At 42.6% G+C, this 24,491-nt stretch overlaps 1 protein-coding gene across 2 annotated transcripts in view; it reads right to left on the minus strand.

Annotated features, from left to right (window-relative positions):
- Nucleotides 1-3,961: 3,961 nt before the first annotated feature.
- Nucleotides 3,962-24,491, minus strand: part of LOC140719373 (guanylate-binding protein 1-like) — a 31,632-nt gene continuing 11,102 nt past the window's right edge. For both annotated transcript variants that reach the window (XM_073033972.1, XM_073033973.1), the window contains 7 exons: nt 20,247-20,356; nt 17,628-17,815; nt 16,749-16,994; nt 14,786-15,066; nt 14,081-14,293; nt 12,794-12,896; nt 3,962-5,576 (listed from right to left, as the gene is read on the minus strand). In XM_073033972.1, the coding sequence (XP_072890073.1) occupies nt 5,221-5,576; nt 12,794-12,896; nt 14,081-14,293; nt 14,786-15,066; nt 16,749-16,994; nt 17,628-17,815; nt 20,247-20,356 (1,497 nt within the window). In that variant the 3' untranslated portion in view covers nt 3,962-5,220. The remainder of the gene's footprint in view (nt 5,577-12,793; nt 12,897-14,080; nt 14,294-14,785; nt 15,067-16,748; nt 16,995-17,627; nt 17,816-20,246; nt 20,357-24,491) is intronic.

Below are 24,491 nucleotides of genomic sequence, written 5' to 3' on the forward strand. Positions count from 1 at the left end.
TATTCCTTGGTCAAGGTTCTGCGTTTATTATGACTGATCTTTCTTCGGTCCATTTTTATGGCTGGGTCACAGCTTGTCACATCCCAAGTCCCTCCCCATTGCCACACTTTGTCCCCAATTTCTTACGGAACATACCACTTAAAACACGTAGATCTCTCTCTTTATCATGAAACTACTTATACTTTTTGCCTGGTGAAGTTCCTGTACCTTTTTATCACGCCCATGTTTTTGGCTTTTAACCAGGCACGGTGTCTACTGCTCAATTCTCTGGTGTCTTTACCAGATCTTGATTCCGACCTGACTTTAACCTTTTATCCCATACCTGCGCACGGTATCTACTGTTCAATTCTCCTGATTTGTTTACCTAACTTTAATTCTTAGACAACTTCAAATTTCACCTGATTTGTGCCACCTGTCCAAGTTTATCCTTTTTTTTTTAACCAGACAGGGTGTTTACTGATCAGTTCTCCTGGTTTTTCTTGACTCAACTTTAACTCTTACCGTATTTTAACTTTTACCCGGCACCTGTCAGCTGTACAATGATCAAATAATCGTCCTACCTTATACGAGCCTCTCAGCAGATTTGATCCGGATCGTGTCAAGGTCCTGTGTTGAGGTCCAGACGAGGGGCAGAGACTCACACCGGTATCGTAGGGAGCGACAAAGACAATTCATCTTTGTGGGCCCGATCGGTCTCCATAGAACGATCATAGACATAGACATGTTCAGTCTGTCGCTTACTCAGCCCACCTCCGTGTCACAGTCCCTATGTTGGAACCCTGCTCGCAGCGCCAAATGTGGAAGTCAAATCCGGATAAACTCACTCAGAGACCGTATAAGTACAACCTCTTTATTCAAAGCACCCGGGGCTTACTCAGTTGGTCGATCAAACAGGAATAGTCTGTGTCTGTTCCTGCTCGATCCACCAACTAACTCACAATTCCCCTTCCAGAAGAGATATAGTTTTCAGATACCCCCACACATCCAAGTTGGAGTTAGACTTAACTAGTGTTTGACATTACCGAGAGACAAATTGCAGAATAGGTGTAGCATCTGTGCCCCCGATTTACCCCGTTCGCCTAGGGTGAACCGTCGTCATCCCACAACACAAATACCAGACAATACACCAAAGGCGATACAATAATTGCAACTTTATAGTTATTTCTTAGTGATGGGTTGGTAGAAACAGCTAACCTAAAGGCGCCAAATCAGTAAGTTTATCAGTTTGTGCCCATGAAATTTTAATACGTTGGAGCTCACACCTCCATTCACAACGACATTCCGAGACTTCAGCCACTGTCTGAACCGTCGACGTCCAGTATCCGCTGCCCTGGAACCGCTGACCGCTCCTCACACGTCCGTCCTCCTCGCTCGCCTCCCGAAAAAGACCGTGAACTCCCGCTCAGCTCACACGTACAAGATTGCATAACAATTCTCCACTAGTTAGTTCCCCCATTATCTAGTTATAACCCAAACACTCAAGATATAGAAACCCATCACAGCATTAAGTAACATTACAGAGAAGCCATTTTGATAGCCTGAACAGTTAACACCACAGTTAACGGTACTGAGAGCCCTACCTAGGTATAATGCCTTTATCCACAGACTGGCTGGAGTTGTCCTATCTCTACGTATGACTGCACAAAGAAACAAGGACCTTGAAATGCTGTCTGACTCTGAGAAGAAAGATGGCTCAGCATGGCCTAGCACATTTGTTGATCATCAGCGATTTCCTTTAGAAAGCACAGGCTGATTTTGCTTAACTAATGTGTTAATCCTTTTACATACTGTACTTTATCCCCCACCCTTCTCCCCTACTACTCCCTCTTCTCCCCCTCCTCCCACCTCTTCTCCCCTCTCCCTCCTCTTCTCTCCCTACTCGCCCTCCTCTTCCTCCGTTCCCACTCTTCTCCCCATCTCCCCTCCCACTCTTCTCCCCCTCTCCCCTTCCACTCTTCTCCCCTCTCACCTCCCCAGTCTTCTCCACCTCCCACTCTCTTTTCCCCTCCCCCTCCCTAGTCTTCTACCCCCTCTTCTCCCCTCTCCTTCCCCTCTATCCCCTCTTCTCCCCAACCCCTTCTTTTTCCCCTCCACTCTCTACTCACCTTTCTCTCCCCTTTCAAAAAGTTAAAATAAATGGTGACATGAGACACTGTACTGACACATTATGATCCACACTGTCCAGAGAAGTTTTCCTGTGATGCCTCATCTTATGGTATAGGTGCATTCATATCACATACTATGAAAGATGCAGTGACCAATCCATGGTCTTTTCATGATATTCACTTACCACTGCAGAGAATACATATTGAATCAGAATGACAGGCAGTAAGGAAGTTGGGTAGTGTGGCTCTGTCTTCTGATCCTATGTCACCTCTTTCTAATGATTAAATTTCATTATTTAAACATGCAAAATCCTTGTGGCTAGAGTTAAGAAAGTGTAAGTGTAGAAAGGACCTGATAAGAGTTGTATATAGGCCTAAGAACAGTAGCCAGGATTTATGCTAAAAATAACAATGGGAGATAGAACAGGGACGTCAAAAGGGCAATGTTGGGTTAGTCTTGGGGGGGGGGGGTTAATTTGCAGGTAGATTGGGAATATCAGGTTGATCCTGGATCACAAGTGAGGGAAATTGTAGTATGTCTATGAGATGGCTTTCTAGAGCAGCTCATGATCGATCCCATTAGAGGATCAGCTGTTCTGGATTGGGTGCTAAGTAATAAACTGGATTTAATTAGGAAGCATGAAATGGTGAAGAGGTGATGCTGATTGAAAGGAAGGGTGTGCATATGTATTTCAAAGCCAAGGTGTAACTTGTTCAAGGCAAAGTTGCAGCTGGAGTTTGGTATTGCTGTTGGAGTTGGAGTGAGCAATTTGGAGAGGAATCAATGTGGAAGTGTTTCAATGCCCAGTCACCTAACTGGGGTGTGAGTTTGGATTGATCCAAATGCCGAGCCAATATGGTGATCTCGAGTACAGCTTTGGCCTGTGCAGCCCAAGGTTGTTGCTGTGCAGGAAACTGGGCCCTAGAGCGAGATACTACCCAGTGCTCAGAGTTTTAAATGACGGTCCAGGTAGACTGGGAAGTTCGAGTGTCAGGACCAGCGGTGAGGGTTCGGCTGATTTTGCTTGCTCGCCTGTGGTGTTCATTCCTCTCTCTCCAGCACCAAGGCTATGAACTGCTCATTTCTGAGAGTTAGTGAGAGATGAAGAACTGAGATTGAGGCGTGGGCCTACTCTGGCTGCTCTAGGGAGCGGATCTCAGGACTCAGTCTGGTCTGGAATGTTGTGTGTGTGTGTGTGTGTGTGTGTGTGTGTGTGTGTGTGTGTGTGTGTGTGTGTGTGTGTGTGTGTGTGTGTGTGTGTGTGTGTGTGTGTACACACATGTATAACTGAAATATATATATGGCAGAAATGTGTGTCGTTGCTATTAATTAGGAGAAGATGCTTGAGAAGCTGGAAGGTCTGTAGGTGCATCAGTCACCTGGACCAGATGGACGACAGCTCAGTGTTCTGAAAGAGGTAGCTGAGGAGATTGTGGATATATTTGTAATGATCGTATGACTAGTGGTGATCTGCACAGGTTGAGGTTGGGACTGCTTCTTTTCAAGTTATTTGTCAATGATTTGGATGACGGAATTGCTGGTTTTGTGGTCAAGTTGGCAGAAAATACAAAGATAAGTGGAGGGCTGGTTGAAATGAGGAAGGAAGGGAGTTTGCAGAAAGACTTAGATGAGAGAAATGGTATTAGCGGATGGAATATAGTGCTGGGAAGTGTATGGTCATGCATTTCAGTTTGTTTCATGGTTATCTTGAGAATAAGAATCTCAGAGTTCCATACTGCATACATACTTTGCTAATAAATGAAGCTTTGAACCAATAATCTCTAATCTTGCCTACAAAGATACGGCCATCACATTCTTCTACTCCCAGAATGTCTTAAAAGCAACAGAGAATAACTTTCTGCTTCACACCAAACCTTTATTAAAGTTTCATAGATTTACCAGCATATACAAACTGCTGGTATTTAAATCCACACTTCCATGTGGTGGGATGAGGATCCAATATCTAAGTTCATCCACACATATATATACTGATTCTTATTATTGCAGTTACATTGATTTGGCTAATTGGAAAGATTACTGATTTGTTCATAAATTTATATTGTGGTTAAATGTAGCATCTATGTTACTTAACAAATCTATTAGCTAAAACTATTCACTCAACTTATACAAAGCAATAACCTGCTGGAGGAACTGTGGATCAAGCAGCATCTTGGGTCAAGTCCCTGTGCTGAGGACACCTCTATCAATTCTAATACTTGATTTTGACCCAGTATCAACAATTCCTTTACCTCCACCCCCACCAACAGATGCTGCTTGACCCACTGAAGATTCCTCCGTCTTCCTGTTTGTTGTTCTAGATTCCAGCACCTGCAGTCTCATGTATCTCTGCTGAAAGTACATCTGTTCTTGCATTTCAGTTTCCAATTGTTCATTGCTGGTGGTCAGTTTTATTGCCTGGATAACTAGTGTGATCCAGTAATCACACTGATCATGGATTGATGGTGGGAATGTTGCAGCCAGAGGGAGATGACAAGTTCCCCATCAGGCTCTGGGAGAAAACTCTGCCAGTGAGAGACAGATCCACAGAACACAGAGCAGAGTGGAGGAAGGCCACATTATCAACACAGGGTCAGTCTTGAATATAGCGGACCACTGACCCAGAATACTGAACCAGCAGATAAGGAGGGTGTGGAGCTGACATTCTGTGACAGTGAGAGTTTGATGAATTGCCCAAGGATAAACACACCCCCTTAAAATTACAGACCTGATATTTCAGGTAATTGTGGTGCAGTGTAGACAGGTATATGAGAGGATTAGAGAAACACATACTCTATGGATAAGAACTGGAGACGTATAGTACCTGTATAATTAGCTACCAAAAAGCTGGCAGAGTCTAGAACCTTGATGTGGGAATGCATAAAATGAACCTCAGGAGATACTTTGGTTGCAGTAGCTCCAGAGTCCAACACTGCTGAATGTCCATGACCCTACTTGGTGGGGGAGAGTGTCCAGGAGGAGAGGTAGTGTGTGAGATGGGGGTGGGAAGAGGCAGGAGAATGGGCCTAAGAAGAAGAAAAATGATTAGCCATGATGAAATGGTGGAGCAGACTCAATGGGCCAAAGAGCCTAAATCTGCTCCAATTTCTTATGGTCTTAAGGTCTTCCCAAAAAGCATTTCAGGAATGGAAACAGAACCTGAAGCACCATCCTTTGTATGAAATTTATGAAACTCCATTTTGTTGTCTCTTCATGTTTTTTCTTCAGGTACTCGTATATCTTCTGAGCACTTTCTGCATCCTCCATCCTGCCCTCGACTCTGTATTTCTCCATCTCGCTTTTCATATGCTCCATGGCTTCCTCCAGCTCCTCCACGCTGTACTTTTTACCCTCTTCAAACTTTTTCCTGATCTGCTCAATGATCTCCTTTGCCCTGCGTTCCTCAGCCGCTTTTCTATTCTGCTCCATCTTCTCCATCTCTTCTTTGATCCTTGAGAGCTCCTCTTCCAAATCTGACAAAAGGGGCAGAGGATGAATTGGTTAGTCCATGCAGAGAGTGGTGAAGGGGTCACAGCTTGAGGTGTGTGAGACAAGATATTGACAGGGAGCTTCACTCACTGTTCAATTTAAGAAACACACATAAATGCTGGAGGAACTCAGCAGAGGCAGCACCTCTGGAAATGAATAGACAGTCAATGTTTCACCAGAGTCCCTATTTCAGGACTGAGATGAAAGATGCCAGAATAAAAAGGGGAGGTGAGGGGAAATATGCGAGCTGAAAAATGATGGGTGAAGCTAGTTGGGTGGGAAAGGTCAAGTGCTGGAGAGGACGCAATCTGATAAGAGAGGAGAGTGGACTATAGGAGAAAGGGAAGGAGGAGGGGACTCAGGGGGTAGTAATAGGCAGGTGAGAAGAAGTAAATGGCTGGGGGGGGGGAATAGAGGGAGGAGTGATGGGAACTTGTTTACCAGAAGGAGAAATCAATACTCATGCCATCATGTTGGAGGATTCCTGGACAGATTATAAACTATTGTTTCTCCACCCTGAGGGTGATCTCTTCTTGGCACAAGGGGAAGCCATGGACCAACATGTCGGAGTGGGAATCAGAATTAAAATGTTTGGCTACCGGTAAGTCCCACTTGTGGCGGATGGTGTGGAGGTGCTCGAAAAACTGTCTCCCAATTTACAACGGGTCTCACCAATGTAGAGGATGCTGCATCGGGAACAACAGACACAATAGACAACCCCATCAGATTTGCATCTGAAGTGTTGTCTCAACTGGAAGGAATGATTGGGGCTCTGAATGGAGATGATGGAGGAGGCATATTGGCAGGTGAACACTTCTGTTGCTTGCTGGGATAAGTGCCAGGAGGGTGATTATTTGGGAGGGGGTGTGGTTGAATGGCTAAAGGAATCACAGAGGGAGCAATCTCTGCAGAAAGCAGAGTGTGGGTGGTAAAGATATATTTACTGGTAGGACCCCTTTGGAGATGATGGAAGGTGTGGAGAATGATGTGTTGGGGGATCATGAGGTGGTAGGTAAGGACAGGTGGAATTTAGCACTATGAAGGCTGCGAGAAGATGGGGTAAGCGCAGATGTTAGGGAAATGGAAGAGATGAGTGTGAGGTCAGTATCAAAATTGGAGGGTGGGAAATCCCATTCTTTAAAGAAGGGCATCATTCTTAAACCTGTTTTTTTAAAAAAGTAATCTTTTAGATATTTCTCAGATTATTCTTTACAAATATATATGCAAAGGACAACAACTTCTTCTCACATCTCCTCCTCTCCTTGGTCGGCCCCCAAATATACTCCTGACAGAAGAGACAAATGTGAGCTTTGCCCATGACCTTTGGAGAGGGAAACATCCCTGCTATCCTCTACATCTCTCACAACAGTCAGAACAAATCTTAGAAATGGGCTGTCCTCCAGCCTATTAAAGTGCTAGTTTTTAAAGTGCCGGTATGTGGTCCCTGACCACATGTGTGATAGAATGAACTCTGCCCACAACAGTTGGTGGTCCTAACACAGCACCAGGTGTACTGGAGAATGGTGTGGACACACCTCATGAGCTGTGCCATTTCTAAGCTAGAAGTCAGTAGCCAGTGGTGTCTTGTTGCAGGACTAGGATGAGAGGAATCATTGCACAGAACACACAGCAGTCCATTTTCTCACAGTCAGTGGAGACCAGCTCCGCCCCCCACCCCAACCACACAAGTACCTGCCCCCTTCCAGGGAGAAGCCACTTATAAATGACACATGCAATCCTCTCTCTGTAGCGAGTCTCCTAGAGCCACCAGCTTGTTCCATCTCCAACACTATCCTAACCAAAGGATCAGTGGTGGAGAAATCCTCAGACACCTCAGGGGAATCTGGGCCTGTTGGTAACCACAGGGAGGGACCCTCTCCACATCAGGTGTCAGACTGAAGGATGGCTTCATTGTTCCTGGCTCTGGAAGTCCATCCAGAGCCACACCCTGAAGTAGAAATGAGCAAGTCACCTCACCAGAACCCTTTGCACAGTCTCCAAACCCTGATAAACAAGTCCAGGGAAAGTATTCCTCGTTCAGAAATGTGCAGCTCTTGGCCTACCCTGGATTATGAACATAAAACACAACCTTTAATGTCTGTGTTCCCCTTGTTAGCCAGTTCCAGTTCAATGTTCACCCAACCACTGGAGCACCCTTACTCTGTCCCATGAGAGGGGTCGATGTCCCACAGCATTTTTCCATTCCCATCACCCACAGCCATGATCGGTATAAATGCTGGGATCCCATTCCTGCAGCCACTACCCCATCAGCCTGTGTCTACACTATCCAACTCCTCTCTCATCCCATTGTATTCTCCCTTGTTTCGGCATAATATACCGGGTTTTGGATCAAACTATTGCACCCTCCATTTATTTGTATGAGAAATTAATTATACTCTGATCACCCTTTCCAAGATGATCTCTAACTACAAGATCGTTATCCTTTCCCATTATCCAGGATGAGCAAAAGATAGCATGTTCCCTTGTAGGTTCAGTAACATACTGTTTCAGAAAGCCATCACAGATGCATTCTCTGTAGTCTTTCTCAAGATTGCCTTGGCCAATTCGATCTGTCCACACAATGAGTAAGTCCCCATCACACCTGCTGATCTATTCTAACAAGCATTGGATATTTTTGTTTATTGCCTCTGCCACTGTAATTTTGTTATTTCATACCACCACTGGGTCCTACTGCTCCTTGTCTTCCACCATCTTTCCCCACTCACTTCTGGTATTTCATGCCTCCCAGTATCCCACAACCACTTCAACCCTCTGAGCCCTCCACTTTTTGCCTCCCTACTTCGTACAATTCCTCCGACCCTCCACCCAACCCTGACCCCAACCACACATCCTGCTATGTCTTCAGTAGCCTATCTGATCTTCCTCTCTCTGAAGTGGAGCGTCCTGTCCTTAGCAATGGCTTTCCCTTCCCCTTCAATGAGTTCAGAGTTCAAAATCAGGTTTATTATCACAAACATATGACGTGAATTTGTTGTTGTTAATGAGAATTAACAACATGAGAATGAGAGTTAATGAGAGTTATTGAGAATGTTGTTAATGTTGTTATTTCTTGCTTTTCAATCGAAGCAAGAGGTTAAGAGTGAAAGACTCAAGTATCGTGGAGGGGAGGTCATTTTTCTTTCCTTTAACTGATCGGGGAAAAGAGGCTCTACTGCGCAGGCGTGGGATGTAGCACGCCAAGATTTCAAAGGGAGACTGCCATATACAGCGGCCATCGTTGGAGAGGACTGAGTCGGAGTGGGACGGCTTTGGCTCAATCAGGCTTTAGCAAGAAACAGGCAGCGGCGAGGGTAGGTTCTGGTCAGTTTCTGTTTTTCTTCTTTTTTTTGTTCAGTCTAGAGAATATGCTGGGCAGGATGTTGGAAAGCTCCTCTTGCAGGATGTGGGAAGTCAGGGAGACCTCCGGTGTCTCTGACAACGATACCTGCAAGAAGTGCATCCAGCTGCATCTCCTAATAAACCGCGTTAGGGAACTGGAGCAGGAGCTGGATGACCTCTGGATCATTCGGGAGACTGAGCAGTTTATGGATAATAGCTTCCAGGAGGTAGTTACACCTAAGGAACAGGACACATGTAATTGGGTTACCATCAGACGAGGGAAGGGGAAAGGGCAGGTAGTGCGGGGTTCCCCTGTGGCCATTCCCCTCCAGAACAGGTATATCGATTTGGATACAGTTGAGGGAGATGGCTTACCTGGGACAAGCTGCGGCAGCCGGATCTCTGGCACTGAGTCTGGTTCTGCAGTGCAGAAGGGAGGGAGGAAGAAGAGGAGAGCAGTAGTGATAGGGGACTCCATAGTCAGGGATACAGACAGGAGATTCTGTGGTCGTGACAGAGACTCCCGAATGGTTTGTTGCCTCCCGGGTGCCAGGTTCAGGGATGTCTCTGATCGCGTGCACAGCATTCTGAAGTGGGAGGGTGAACAGCCAGATGTTGTGGTACACATCGGTACCAATGACATAGGTAGAAAGAGTCAGGAGGTCCTGAAGAGTGAGTACAGAGAGCTTGGTAGGAAGTTGAAAGATAGGACCTCGAGGGTAGTAATCTCTGGATTGCTGCCTGTGCCACGTGTCAGTGAGGGTAAGAGGAGGATGCTCTGGCAGAAGAACACGTGGCTGAGAAACTGGCGTAGGGGGCAGGGCTTCAGATTTCTAGATCATTGGGACCTCGTCTGGCACAGGTGGGACCTGTACAAGAGAGACGGGTTACACCTGAACTACAAGGGGACAAATATACTTGCAGGGAGGATTGCTAGTGTTATTGGGGAGGGTTTAAACTAGATTTGCAGGGGGATGGGAACCAGAGTGCCAGAGTAGATAGTGGAACGGGGGTGAAAATAAATGATGTTAGTAGTTCATGCAAAGTCGTAAATAGTAAGGTTGTGTGTGGTGGTAACAATCTTCTGAGGTGTGTATATTTCAATGTGAGGAGTATTGTGGGAAAGGCAGATGAGCTGAGGGCCTGGATTGACACATGGAATTATGACATCATAGCCATTACTGAAACTTGGTTACAGGAGGGGCAGGACTGGCAGCTCAATGTTCCAGGGTTCTGAGGTTTCAGACATGATAGAGGCAGAGGGATGAAGGGTGGCGGGGGGGGGGGGTGTCTTTGCTAGTCAGGGAAAATATTAGAGCAGTGCTTCAGCAGGAAAGATTAGGGGGCTTGTCTACTGAGGCTAGATGGGTGGAGCTGAGAAACAGGAAAGGTATGACCACATTAATAGGGTTGTATTGACCACCAGTCAGCAAGAATTGGAGGAGCAAATCTGCAGAGAGATAACAGACAACTGCAGGAGACAGAAAGTTGTGATTGTAGGGGATTTTAATTTTCCACACATTGACTGGGACTCCCATACTGTTAAAGGTCTAGATGGGTTAGAGTTTGTGAAATGTGTTCAGGAAAGTTTTCTAAATCAATATGTAGATGTACCAACTAGGGAGGATACAATATTAGATCTCCTATTAGGAGGTGAGTTAGGACAGGTGACGGAAGTGCATGTAGGGGAACACTGGTTCCAGTGATCATAACACCATTAGTTTCAACTTGATCATGGATAAAGATAGATCTGATTCTCGGGTTGAAGTTCTAAAAGTGTAGATTGGGACAGGTGCTTGCTGTCTTGAGGCAAGTCAGAGTAGATAAATCCCCAGGACCTGACAGGGTATTCCCTCGGACCTTGAAGGAGACTAGTGTTGAAATTACACGGGCCCTGGCAGATATATTTAAAATGTCGATATCCACGTGTCAGGTGCCGGAGGATTGGAGGGTAGCTCATGTAAGTTCCATTGTTTGAAAAAGGCTCAAAAAGAAAGCCGGGAAATTATAGGCCAGTAAGTTTGACATTGGTAGTAGGTAAATTATTGGAAGGCATACTAAGAGATAGGATAGACAGGGACTTATTAGAAACAGTCAGCATGGCTTTGTGCGTGGTAGGTCATGTTTAACCAATCTATTAGAGTTTTTCGAGGAAGTTACCAGGAAAGTGGATGAAGGGAAGGCAGTGGATGTTGTAAACATGGACTTCAGTAAGGCCTTTGACAAGGTCCTGCATGTGAGGTTAGTTAGGAAGATTCTGCCTCTAAGTATACATGGAGAGGTAGTACATTGGATTAGACATTGGCTCAAAGGGGGAAGCCAGAGAGTGTTAGTGGAGGATTGCTACTCTGAGTGGAGGCCTGTGACTAGTGGTGTGCCACAGGGATCAGTGCTGGGTCCATTGTTATTTGTCATCTATATCAGTGATCTGGATGATAATGTGGCAAATTGGGTCAGCAAATTTGCTGATGATACAAAGATTGGAGGTGTAGTGGACAGTGGGGAAGGTTTTCAAAGCTTGCAGAGGGATTTGGACCAGTTGGAGGAATGGGCAGAAAAATGGCAGATGGAGTTTAATGAGGACAAGTGTGAGGCAATGCACTTCGGAAGGTCAAACCAAGATAGAACATACAAGGTAAATGGTAGGACACTGAGGGGTGCAGTAGAACAGAGGGATCTGGGAGTACAGATACATAATTCCCTAAAAGTGGCATCACAAGCAGATAGGGTTGTAAAGAGAGCTTTTGGTACATTGGCCTTTATAAATCAAAGTATTGAGTATAAAAGTTGGAATGTAATGGTGAGGTTGTATAAGACATTGGTGAGACTGAATTTGGAGTATTGTGTGCAGTTTTGGTCACCTAATTACAGGAAGGATATTAATAAGGTTGAAAGAGTGCAGAGAAGGTTTAAGGATGTTGCCGGGACTTGAGAAACTGAGTTACAGAGAAAGGTTGAATAGGTTAGGACTTTATTCCCTGGAGCGTAGGAGAATGAGGGGTGATTTGATAGACGTGTATAAAATTCTGATGGGTATAGATAGAGTGAATGCAAGCAAGCTTTTTCCACTGAGGCCAGGGGAGAAAAAAACCAGAGGTCATGGGTTAAGGATGAAGGGGGAAAAGTTTAAAGGGACCATTGGAGGGGGGGGGGGGGGCTTCTTCACACAGAGAGTGGTGGGAGTGTGGAATGAGCTGCCAGATGAAATGGTGAATGTGGGCTCACATTTGACATTTAAGAAAAACTTGGACAGGTACATGGATGAGAGGGGTTTGGAGGGATATGGCCCAGGTGCAGGTCAGTGCGACTAGGCAAAAAAAAATGGTTTGGCACAGCCAAGAAGGGCCAAGAGGCCTGTTTCTGTGCTGGAATGTTCTATGGTTCTATGGTTGTGTGGCAGCATTACAGTATAGGGCAATGACATATAGTATATACATTTCAAACATAAATGACCAGTGCACAAAAAAAGGATTAATGAGTTGGTATTTATGCTCGAATTTCAATTACATCACGTGCCAAGGCCTTCTGTTGTCTCTGCATCTATAACTCTTCAATAAGGATTACCCACTCCTCACTGATGACCCGTACTCCTGCCTCAAATCTACCTACTCTTCTTGGGCATGCCATTCTGGCCTTCCATTTATGTTCTTCGCGAGACCCAACACCAAGCTCTTCTTCATATGAAGATGTCCAAGAACATAAGCACATCCCTCCCTGATCTCACTATGTTTCTGATGAACAATGAGGTGAAATACTCAGCAGAAATGTCTCACATTTTAAGTTTTCAGACATGAAGAATTAATTTTAAATCTGCAGATGCTCCTTGACCTGAATATTTTGAGCATTTTGTTTATTTTCTTACCAGAGACACGCTTTTGTTCCTCTGTCAGCTTGTTGTCCATCTCCTGTACCTGGTCTAGACGAGATTTTTCCTCTTCCAGGAAACTGTTGAGGACAGCCCACCCCTACAGAGAAGAGAAGATACAATCATCCATATCCAACTCTCTTCCATGACACCAGTCCACAAGAGTCCAGAGACAGGCTCTCATCATCAAATGTCTAGTGCTGGGGATTGATATGCAATAAGGGAACTCAACTTACCAATCTACAGGAAATTGGTAAAACCGTAACTGAAAACTATGTGCAATTTATATTGTGGCCTGGATGAAGGCAGAATTTATTTCCTAAATGACACAAGGATAAGTTGCAAGACCGACAAATAGCAGTGGCAAAGAGTAGAGAGATATTTTCTGTGAATGAACAAGGATCAGGCAAATCAAGCACAATGTGGGATAATGCAAAATACCATTGTGGCAGAAAGACAAATAGAAGCATATTATCCAAATGGGAAAGTTTATGAAGTTCTGAGATGTAGAGGGATCTGGGTTTCGTAGTACAAGATTTGCAAAATGTTTATGTGCCAGTAAGAGGGAGAGATAGAGTGTGTAACAAAAGTGGAAGGGTAATACTTTAGTTACAGATATATCAGGTTTTGGTGAGATTACATCTGGATTATGGACAGTATAGATCTCCTTTAACACTAACACTTCAGGGATGGGCTCCTGGACTGATACCTGGAAGGACATATTACCTTATTAGAGAAGGTAGGACAGATTAGGACTATTCACTTCTGTGGGAAAACACAGAATCAGCAAATGGACTGGATGGTCATGAATTGCAAAGCTGAGTTAGATAAACAGGTAGCTTGATCAACGGAGATACGAAAATAATTTTTTTTCCCCTCAATGCAGGATTGGCTCTTGGAACTCTCTCCACTGAAGCACAGTTAAGATTTTTTAAGGGAGAGATTGGATGGCTTTGAAAACCAGTGATGAAAGAATTCTCACATACTCTGCTCCATTACTGACTCTCCACTCACTGAATCTCCTCCCACAGCCCCAAAGGCACTACCCCCATCACTGATAAATCCTACCACTGAAACTCCTCCACCAGCCACTATAACTGGTTTCCCGATTACAGACTCAATCTACCCAGTTAATCCCATTCCAGATGTTACGGAGAGTGGAAGTCAAATTCACTTTTGTTGGCTGAATGGAAAGAGGCAGAGAGGGGAGTGTTCTGAATTCATGTAAGTCAGAGGAAGGAAAAGCTATGAGAATTGAAAACTAAATGCCTTGCCATAACACACCTCGATCTGGTTCTTGGTCTTTTCTTCATACTCCTTGATGGAATTATCAAGATCCTTCTTCAGCTCCTGGTAACCACCAGATTTCTGATAATGTCCAGATGTCAGGTTTTCCTTAATTGATTCCATTACTTTTTCAAGTTGTGCCTTACATTGGTCTTGAGACTTTTCCTTGATCTTGGTCATGAGAGACATGTAAGTGGATCTCATCGTCTCCTAGTAGTGAGGGAAAAAAGTACAATAAACTAGGAAACCAAGTATTGTACACTGTCCAGTGTCTCTCAGTGCCTCTCTATAAGGGGAAGATCTGCACAATAACTTTATTTCTGAGTTGCTCTCTCTCAGGGAGAGATCCATACATTGACCAGTGTCTCTCAGTCCATCTCTCTCAGTGGGAGATCTGTACACTAACTATATCTCTGATTCGTTCTCTCTCACGGAGAGATCTGTACGCTGACTGTATCTTGGAGTTGCTCTCTCTCAGGGAGAAATTTGTACTCTGACAAGGAGTGATCTGTATACAAACCGGTGTCTCTGTGCCCCTCTAAGTCATGGAGTAACCTGCACTATCCAGTGTCTCTCAGTCCCTCACTTACAGGATGATATATCTTTGCTCTCTATTTCTCAGTCTATGTCTGTATGGGTTGGGTCCAGGGACAGGTGTTCAGAGATGAGACAGTTGGTAATCACTGAACATTAGGAGCTCACCTCCAGCTGCTGGATGTAATTGTCAATGTTGTTGTTCATAGACCTTTTGTGGAAGATATTGAATGCCTCGCTGCTCTTCATATTGTAATGCTCCATGATTCTGCTCATGGTAAGATCATCAGATTCTGAGATATTTTTCATTTCATTATCATAGAATTTCAGGGCTTCATCTACTGCTGCTTTGTTTTCCACCTCCGCTAATTTAGCGACACTGCTCTCCACACATGGTAGGAACCCATCCGCCATCTTGCTCATGTACACCTTGGTCAATTCAGCAAATCCTGTGTGGAATGTTTCGGAAAGTCAGTGCCTGAGGATCTGATCACACCCTCAATTCCCACTCTCAACATCACAACATATTCTTATTCACTTTCAATGGAATCACACCTCCTCCAATTCTCTCCCATCATTCATACACTCAATCCCACAGTCCATGCTCCCAACCCTTCCTATTCAAGACCACAGTTGATATTCCCAGTGGGACCCCACACCTTCCCATTCATTCGCAGTGATTTCATTCATTCATTTCTACCCTCTACACTCATGCTGGTATTCCACACCATACCACTCATTCCCATCTACCTATTCACATTAATTTCCATTGTACTCACAACAAATGGGATCCAAACTTCTTTCCATAAATGTCCATTGTACTCACTTCCAATGGGATCTCAGCCCCTTCCCATTTTGTTCCATTGTACACACTTCCAATGTGATCCCAACCCTTTCCCTTTCACATCCACTTAACACAATTCTAATGGTCCCTCCCCTTTCCCATTCAATTCCAGTATACAGACTTCCAACTGGATCCCATCACAAACAAGAGAAAATCTGCAAATGCTGGATATCCAAAGAACAGACACAGAATGCTGGAGGAACTTAGCAGGCCAGGCAGCATCTATGGAAAAGGTTGACATTTCGGACCAAAACCCTTCCGTAGGACTGGAGGGAAAAAAAGCTGTGGAGTAGATTTCAAAGGTGGGGAGGGGAGAGAGAAACACAAGGAGAATGGTTTGGGTCAGCATGTGGTTAAAGTGTTGAAGAGCAGCAGAGATCACAAAGGGGAGCAGTGAGAGAAAGTTTCACTGAATTCACTTCGAAGTAAAGTTTTAAACTTCTTCAGGGTTGGCACCCTGGAAGAGACTTCGCACAGTAGTAATCAAATCACAAACAGGAGAAAATCTGCAGATGCTGGGTGCTGCTCCAATTGAATCCAACCTGCTTTTCATTCACGCCTGTTACACAAACATCCAATCGATATTCATGCCATCAGGTTGGAGGCTACCCAGGCAGAATATAAGGTGCTGCTCCTCCAACTTGAATGTGGCCTCATCGTGGCAGTAGACAAGGTCATGAACTGACATGTTGGAATGGCAATGGAAAGTAGAATTGAAGTGGGTGGCCACCAGGAAATACCACGTTTTCGGGTAGACAGATTGAAGGTGCTCAATCTGATGGAATGAGCGTCAATTTCTCGAACATCTGGTCATTTACAAACCTCATCTTCTTCATCATTCCCTATCCTTGTTTCCCGCTCATAGATTCTCTTCTTACCTGCCCATTACCTCCCTCTGGTGCTCCTCCCTTTCCCGTGTTCCATTCTCTTCTCTCCTCTCCTATCAGATTCCCCCTTCTCCAACCCTTTATCACTTTCACCTATCAACTTCCCAGCTCCCTTCTTCACCACCTCCTCCAGTTTCACCTATCACCTGCCACCTTGTTCTTGTTCCTCCCCCCACTCAATCTACTCATTCTGATTTCTCCCCTTACTTTCTAGTCCTGATTAAGAGTCACAGAGTGAAATGATGACTGTTTACTCTTTTCCATAGATGTTTCCTGGCCTGCTGAGCTCCTCCAGCATTTTATGTGTGTTGCTTTGGATGTCCAGATTCAGCAGATTTTCTCGTGCTCGGTTAGTGTGTTATACTGAAGAGAGGTGGTGAGGTTTTGCCCAGTTACTCACTCCTGCCCGTGACCAGCTGACCCCCAACAACTCTCTTGACTTTCTTGTGGGTGTAAATGTAATTGATGAGGTTCTGCCGCTCTGTAACAAACTCCTCATCCAGATCTTTGTCCTCCAGTTCCTGGAGCTGCTTGAGTTTCTTCCGGAATGTGGGAGTGGGAAATGCAAAGCAGCAACGTGAGGGAAAATGATTGCGGATACACCTGCGGAGTTCATTATATTCCTTGTCCTGCTCACTGATCTCCCCTGTAAAAAAGAACCAGGAATCAGGCCAGAATAACTTAATGAGTCTGCTCTCCCATTCCCAACAAGGCAACTGTTACCCCCAGGACTGTGGGGAGGAACAGGGGAAGGACAGGAAGGAAATAGAGGGGAGACAGTTTGCAAGGTGTGATGGTGAAGAACAGGATGTGTGGGAGGGGCATCAAGTCCATTGTAATTGGGTCATGGGTGACTTGTCATGGAGGGGAATGATGTGACATACAGGGTAGTTGAGGATCATGTTCATTGAGAGGGGTGTGTGTGGGACAGTGGCAATCAGCCAATCGGATGAAACTCTGATGGGAAGGAGTGTCATCTGGGTGGGAGTGGTGCATTTATACCATCAAACCAGAGGATGGTGTACTTTGGTATCATTATTGCAGGGAATTGTGACGTAATGTGAATGTGAACAGGGAGGGGAATGCAGAGTCAGTGGGAATGACAGATGTGAATGGGCCATGGAGACCCTGGAGTGTGTGCACAATTTCTCAAATGTAAGAGGTTGCCCCTTCCTCCACCACCCTCTCAAACATTGAATTCAACCCTGCTCCCTCCATTCTCTGGCCCCTTTCCAAGTTCTCCCTATCTCCTCAGAGACTGGCATTGCTGCATACTCACTGTCCTTCAGTTTCAGGCTGTGCTCCAGGTACTCATTTGGAGTCACATCTTTTCCATCAATGTGCATATCCAATGTCAAATCACGGAGCACCCAGACAAATTCAGGGAAGAAACGGACAAATTCCCGACTGTCACAGTCATCGGGCTGGGCCTTCATCTGGATCCGCTTAGACAGTTCAGTCACAAAACTGGGAGCAACATCAAGGATAAAGGAATAAAAGGTTGGCAGGTAAATGGTGAGGAATGTCAGTCACTGTTCAGATCTGCTCCTGAGAGAGAGTTACTGAGAGACACTGGTCAGTGTACAGATCTCCCTCTCAGAGAGAGTGTGTCTAAGAGACACCAGTCATTGTGGAGATATCTCCCCGAGAAAGAGGGACTCGATGAGTAAAAGGCAAAGCTGCTGGTGTTTGAGAATCCTGGATATCAAGGATTATTGTAAATTTGATCGTGGAAAAAGAAGGTGTCTTGATTCAGAAACAGGCAGCTGGGAGAAAGTGAATCATTGAACACATATACAGAATGCCAGAGTAAACTCTGTGTGGAAATTTGGAGGGCAGGACAGAGCATGAGGTGACTTTAGCTGGTAAAATTAAGGAGAATTCTAAGTGACACTACAAATATATGAATGAAAGAAGAGTAACATAGGGAATATAAGGCCTCTGAAAGACCAAGATGGAAATGTGTTTGTGGAACTGCTGGAGATGTGTACAGTTCTCAAGCACTATTTCACTGTCACAGTGGACATTGAAGATGAGTACCAGCAAGCACAGTGGGATCTTGGTCAGCTGGGCAGCTGGGCTCAGGATTGTGAAATGGAATTCAGACAAGCACATAGAGTTATATTGTGGAAGGACTAATCATTGGAGGACTTCTGCATTGAATGTAAGGGATCTAGATACTTCTGCATAACAGAAGCACCTTGAAGTGTTGGATCAAGGTTCCCTTAAAAGGGAGTCACAAGTAGAGAGAACAGGGGTGTGAATAAAGTTTTTAGCATGTTGGACTTCATCAGTTAGTAAACTAAGTTTGAAGTGGGTGGTTACACTATGATTGTACAAAATGTTAATGTGGTCACACTTGGAGTACTGTGTACAGTTCTTGTCATGCAGTTATAGTAAGGATGTGATTAAACCAGAAAGAGTGCAAATAAGCATTTTGAAGGATGTGTCTAGGAGTCATGGAACTGCGAGGGTAAACACCTTGGCCTTTATTCTTTGGAGCATAGAAGAATGAGGGGTGATCTCACAGCTGTAATAACAAAAATGATGAAGGGCATTGATAGGGTCGGTGGTCTTTGTTTGCAAGGTTGTGGAGAAGAAAACTACAGGATATAGTATTACGGTTAGAGTGAAAGGATTAATAAGAACCTGAGATATCGGTTATGTATACATGAAGGATGTTGAGTATATTGAACGAGCTAGCAGGGGAAGTGGGTGAGGCATGTACATTAGACACATTTATGAAGTACGTGGACAGGTATGAAGATGATGAGAATTCATAGGAATATGGGAAAGTGCTGGAAAACGGGATCAGCTTGAGAATACATTTTAGTCGGTATGATCAAGCATAGCCAAAGGGATACCTTCCCTGCTGTATAACTCAATGACTCTATGATTGAGAGACAGTGATCAGTGTACAGATATATGCCAAAAGAAAGGGACATAGAAATGTGTGTCTGTGCACAAATATCTGTTCCACAAAAACTGATACCCGAAAAAGTATAACCATAACAAGTGGATGCTTGATAATACAGAGAAGAAAATAGAGGGGTGTGAGAAATGTTTTATATTGTACACTACCTACACCACTAATAGGTAGGGCTAACTTAAGCAACCCCTCGTAGTCTACACCGCTGAATATACTTAGCAACTTCTGCGTGGTCCCTGAAGCAGGCGATCAACTGTGGACCTGCTAGGGTGGAGGTCCTTGGTGCTGGTTCAGCTGCTCGGCCTGAAGGTGGGACCCAGGCGAGTAGTCTGCCCAAGAAAGAACTTGCCCACCTATCACCCCCTCCCAGTCCAGCTGGTAGGGGCGAGGCATCCAATCCGACATTTACATGACCCTAACCTTTTCGTCAGGTGACCTTCAGCAATTGGCCTCTGCCTCCTTAGGGACAATGCATTCTATTAATCTTACAACCAAACAATGTGAAAAAAACATTCTTTAAAGACAAGGTGATTAATTACTTTTACACAAATCAGCACTTTTGGTTTGCTTTCAGACCATTTAATCAGGTAGACCAAGAATCACATTGTTCTACCCTTATCTAATATCAAGGGTCAATTTGCCCAACATGCAGGTAGACCTTCAAAACAGGACAAACCCACAAATTTCTAAATGTTAACCATTTCCTTGCTGTGTCCATTTTTCAGATCCACACATCTCACCCGTACACTTACCAATACAATATCCCACTGAGAGAGACAGGGGCTGACAAAAACTGGTCAGCATACAATATCTCCCCAAGAGACTGGGATTGAGAGACATCGGTTGCTGTGCAGATATTTCTGAGAGAGAGAGAGAGAGAGAAAGAGAGAGAGATATACTGCGAGACACTGGTCACTGCAGAGATATCACCCTGAAAGAGAAGGACTGAGAGACACCAGTGAAGGATACTGTAGGTCTTGCAGGGATCGCTGGTCTATGTTTCTTTGCCCATTGTAAATGAGGACGCTGCTCAGAAGGATAGCCAGTGAATAGATTAAATTATCATTCTGGCTGTCTCCCTGCATGTACAAAGTTTGTAGGATAGATGAGCAGTTAGTGAGAACTCTTGCTCTGAGATCAGTCTAATAGATAACCGTCCCATTTCTGGATATTTCCTGCTCGGTGTTTACAGAGATTGGTGGGTGAGGCTTCCCTCCACAGCATCTTTCCTGTCAATACCACCAGTGGCAGATGTATGGCCAAGGGAAGCCTCGCCCAGTGCTCACCACCACAGTGCTGGGGGATATCACACTGTCGTGGTACCTTAACATCATTTTCATTTGGGAGGATGGGATGGGAATTGTGTGGGTGGGACAGGAAACGGAGTGGGTAATGGTCTTGCATCACATACAGTTCCAATGAAAAAGATGGCAGAATTCTTCCCTGAAGCTCAGCATGTACAAGTGATTAAAATGTTAATTAGTTAACAAATTAATAAATTTTTACTTTACATCTAGATTGTGGAGAGAATTTAAACATCCCCATTGCCTGTGGTAGGATTTGAACTCTGGTTTGTGGATCATTCCTCTGTCTGTGGGTTACCCATATGGTAATGAAACCAGTGTTCTGTTATTATCCCAAATAAAAGATAGAATAATAGAATCAATCCGATCAAAAAACTTCTTAGTCAAAAAATCAGGAATATTCTGAAATAAATATAAAAATTTTGGTAAAATCTTCATTTTAACTACAAACGCATGTGAATATGACCAACAAGTGAAAATGTAAGTGGGCTCCATCTACTAAATGAGTACTTCATAGAGTCCACTAAAGGAGGAAAATTAGCTTTATAAAGATCCTTATTTTTTTTGTAATTCTGACACCTAAATATCTAAAAGAATCCGTAACTTTGAAAGGAATATTATCGTATATAGAGACAAATTCATTTAAAGGAAGTAATTCACTTTTACTAAAATTTATTTTATATCCTGAAAAATCTCCAAATTTGTCAAATGACTTTAGCAAAGCAGGAATAGATTCTTCAGGCTTAGATATATATACCAATAAATCATCAGCAGAAAGAGAGATCTTATGCATGGCCTCATTCATAAAAACCCCATGTATATTTCTAGCTTCACAAAGAGCAATAGCAAGGGGTTCTAATATTAAGTTAAATAACAAAGGACTTAATGGACAACCTTGTCTTGTCCCCCGTGATAGCTGAAAAAGGGGAGACCTACAGTTATTGGTGACAACAATAGCAACAGGAGCTTTATATATTATGTTAATCCAATTATTAAATTAATACCAAAAGCAAATTTTTCTAAAACATTAATTAAATATTTCCATTCAACTCGATCAAATGCTTTTTCAGCATCCAAAAATATAACACATTGTGGAGTTTTAGAAGAGGGTGAATATATAATGTTAAGTAATCTCCAAACATTTGAAAAAGAATAACGACCCTTTATAAAGCCTGTTTGATCTTTAAAAATGATTTTACCCAAAATACTCTCCAACTGATTGGCCATTATCTTTGAGAGAATCTTAGCATCAACATTCAGTAATGAAATAGGTCTGTATGAGGCACAATCAGTAGGATTTTTATCCTTTTTTGAGGATTAAAGTAATAGAAGCTTCATAGAAAGTAGAGGGTAAGTCACTTTTCACAAAAGAATCTTTAAACATCTCCAACATATATGGAGAAAGCAGTTTTCCAAATTCTTTTATAAAATTCTACGGGATAACCATCAAGTCCCGGGTCTTACCAGATTGCATTGAAAAAATAGCTTTATGGATTTCGGATTCAGTAATTTGGGCATCGAGAGTTTTTTGATCCTCAGCAGAAATTTTAGGGAAAACAATCTTTCGTAAAAAGGCATTCATTTCAGAAGAATCTACTGAAGATTGAGATTTATAAAGTTCAGTATAAAAATCTTGGAAAATCTTATTGATTTCTTCATATTCCCCAGCCAAGGTACCATCCTTTCTACGAATTTTCAAAATTTGCCTTTTGGCTCCAGCTGATTTTAATTGAAATGCAAGTAATTTATTATTTTTATCTCCAAACAAATAAAATAGGCTCTTTGAATTAAGTAGATAACCTTCGATTGGATGAGTTAATAATAGATTATATAGTGATTGAAGTTCCACCCTTTTTAAAAATAAGTCAATATTAGGGGAAACCGCATAGACATTATCTAAATCTTTAATTTGTTTTGAAATTTTATCTAATTCTGCTTTTGTCTGTTTTTTGAGTTTAGCTGAATAAGAAATAATCTAACCATGTAAAAATGCTTTGAATGTATCCCATATAATTAATTTAGACATACCTCCTACATCATTAAAAAGAAAAAAATCTTTTATCTGGCTTTCAATAAAACTGATAAAATCAGAGTTTTGCAGTAAAGTCTGAGACATGTGCCATGGTGGACGGACAAAAATGACATAATCAAATTCAAAGGATAAACTCAAAGGTGCATGATCGGATATAGCAATAGCGTCATATTCACAGTTTTTAACATGAGGCAAAAGGTGGGGATCAATTATAATATAATCAATCCTCGAATAGTTTTTGTGGACATGTGAAAAGAAAGAATATTCTCTATTATCAGGGTGTAAATGCCTCCATAATTAGATCAACACAAAATCGATCAAAAAGGAGTTGATAACTTATTATCAGTTGATAACTGATGATTATTTGGGATAATAAAAGACCAAGGATAAGTAAAAATCATATACAAAAGTTGGAAAAGGACGGAGGTCTCGCTTTGCCTAATCTAATAATGTATTATTGGGCTGTTAATTTGCGATATATGTCCTTTTGGTTATATTGGGGTGATAGGAATGATCGGCTAATCTGGGTAGACCTGGAACTGAGAGCTGTGAAACAGTTTTATTTAACTTCGTTATTAGGAGTTGCTCTACCTATACAATTAGCTAAAGTTGCTAATTTAAATTTATATCTTGTGGTTAAGCACTCTTTACATATTTGGCTCCAGTTCTGCAATTTTTTAATCTTAAAAAATTTAAATTTTGTAGTATAATTTATTGTAATTACTGTTTTAAACCTTCCTGGAGTGATCCAATTTTTTGACTTTAGAAAAATAAAGGTATTAAGTCTTTTTTGGACTTATTTAAAGAAGGCAGATTGATGTCTTTTGAACAATTAGTCGATAAATATTCTCTTTCATATTCACATTTTTTACAATATCTTCAAGTTAGACATTTTTTACAAAAATATTTAAGAAATTTTCCTTATATATTGGAGGCTGACTTGTTAGATACTATTATGAATATGAACCCCTTGATGAAAGGTTCTATTGGAAGAATTTATAATTTATTATTACAATGGGATGTGTCCTTTACTTAAGATTAAAGAGGATTGGGAGAAAGAACTCAATTTGACTTTTATATGGGAGGAATGGATGCGGATTCTGAAATTGGATAACTCTTCATTGGTCTGTGCTTGTCATTCACTGATTCAATTTAAAATTGTGCATCGTTACCATTGGACAAAAGAGAGACTTTCTAAAATATTTCCCAATGTTGACAAGTATTGTGATAGATGTAAAACTGAGATAGCTACACTGACACATATGTTCTGGTCATGTTCTATATTAAAACTGTTCTGAAAGTCAGTCTTTTTGACAATTTCTAAAGCACTTAGAATCAATTTACAACCTAATAAATTGACTGTGCTTTTTGGAATAATTCCTCAAAATATTCATGGTATTTCTCTGTCTGACCAACATGTTATTGCGTTTGTTACATTGATAGCTAGGAGGGCCATTTTGTTGAAATGGAAGGATATATCTGCTCCTACTTTGTCACAATGGTTCTTTCAAGTGATGCTGTGTCTCAGTTTGGAGAAAATTAAAAGTCGAACCTTTGAACCTTTATTTGATTTTGAGAAGAGATGGGGCTCATTTGCTCGTTACTATCATTTCAGTTAACTGATAGATTTCCTCCATGATCTAAGTGTAAATTTTGTTTTGATATATTTTTTCTTCTTGTTGACAGTTTGATGTTTATTTTTAGAAGCTTTCTATATGACACATGGCTCTGGGATTGTGCCCTCAATGGGTTTCTTTTTTTTCCTCACTTTTCTTGTTTAGTAGGGTTTTTCTTAGTCACAAAAATTTTCAATCTTTAAGATAATTTTTTTGAGGCATTGTAAGTGTTGTTACTTTGATGTACCTGTGTATTTTTGAA

This window comes from Hemitrygon akajei, chromosome 31 (assembly GCF_048418815.1).
Source record: "Hemitrygon akajei chromosome 31, sHemAka1.3, whole genome shotgun sequence".
In the NCBI taxonomy this organism is placed as follows: Eukaryota; Metazoa; Chordata; class Chondrichthyes; order Myliobatiformes; family Dasyatidae; genus Hemitrygon; species Hemitrygon akajei.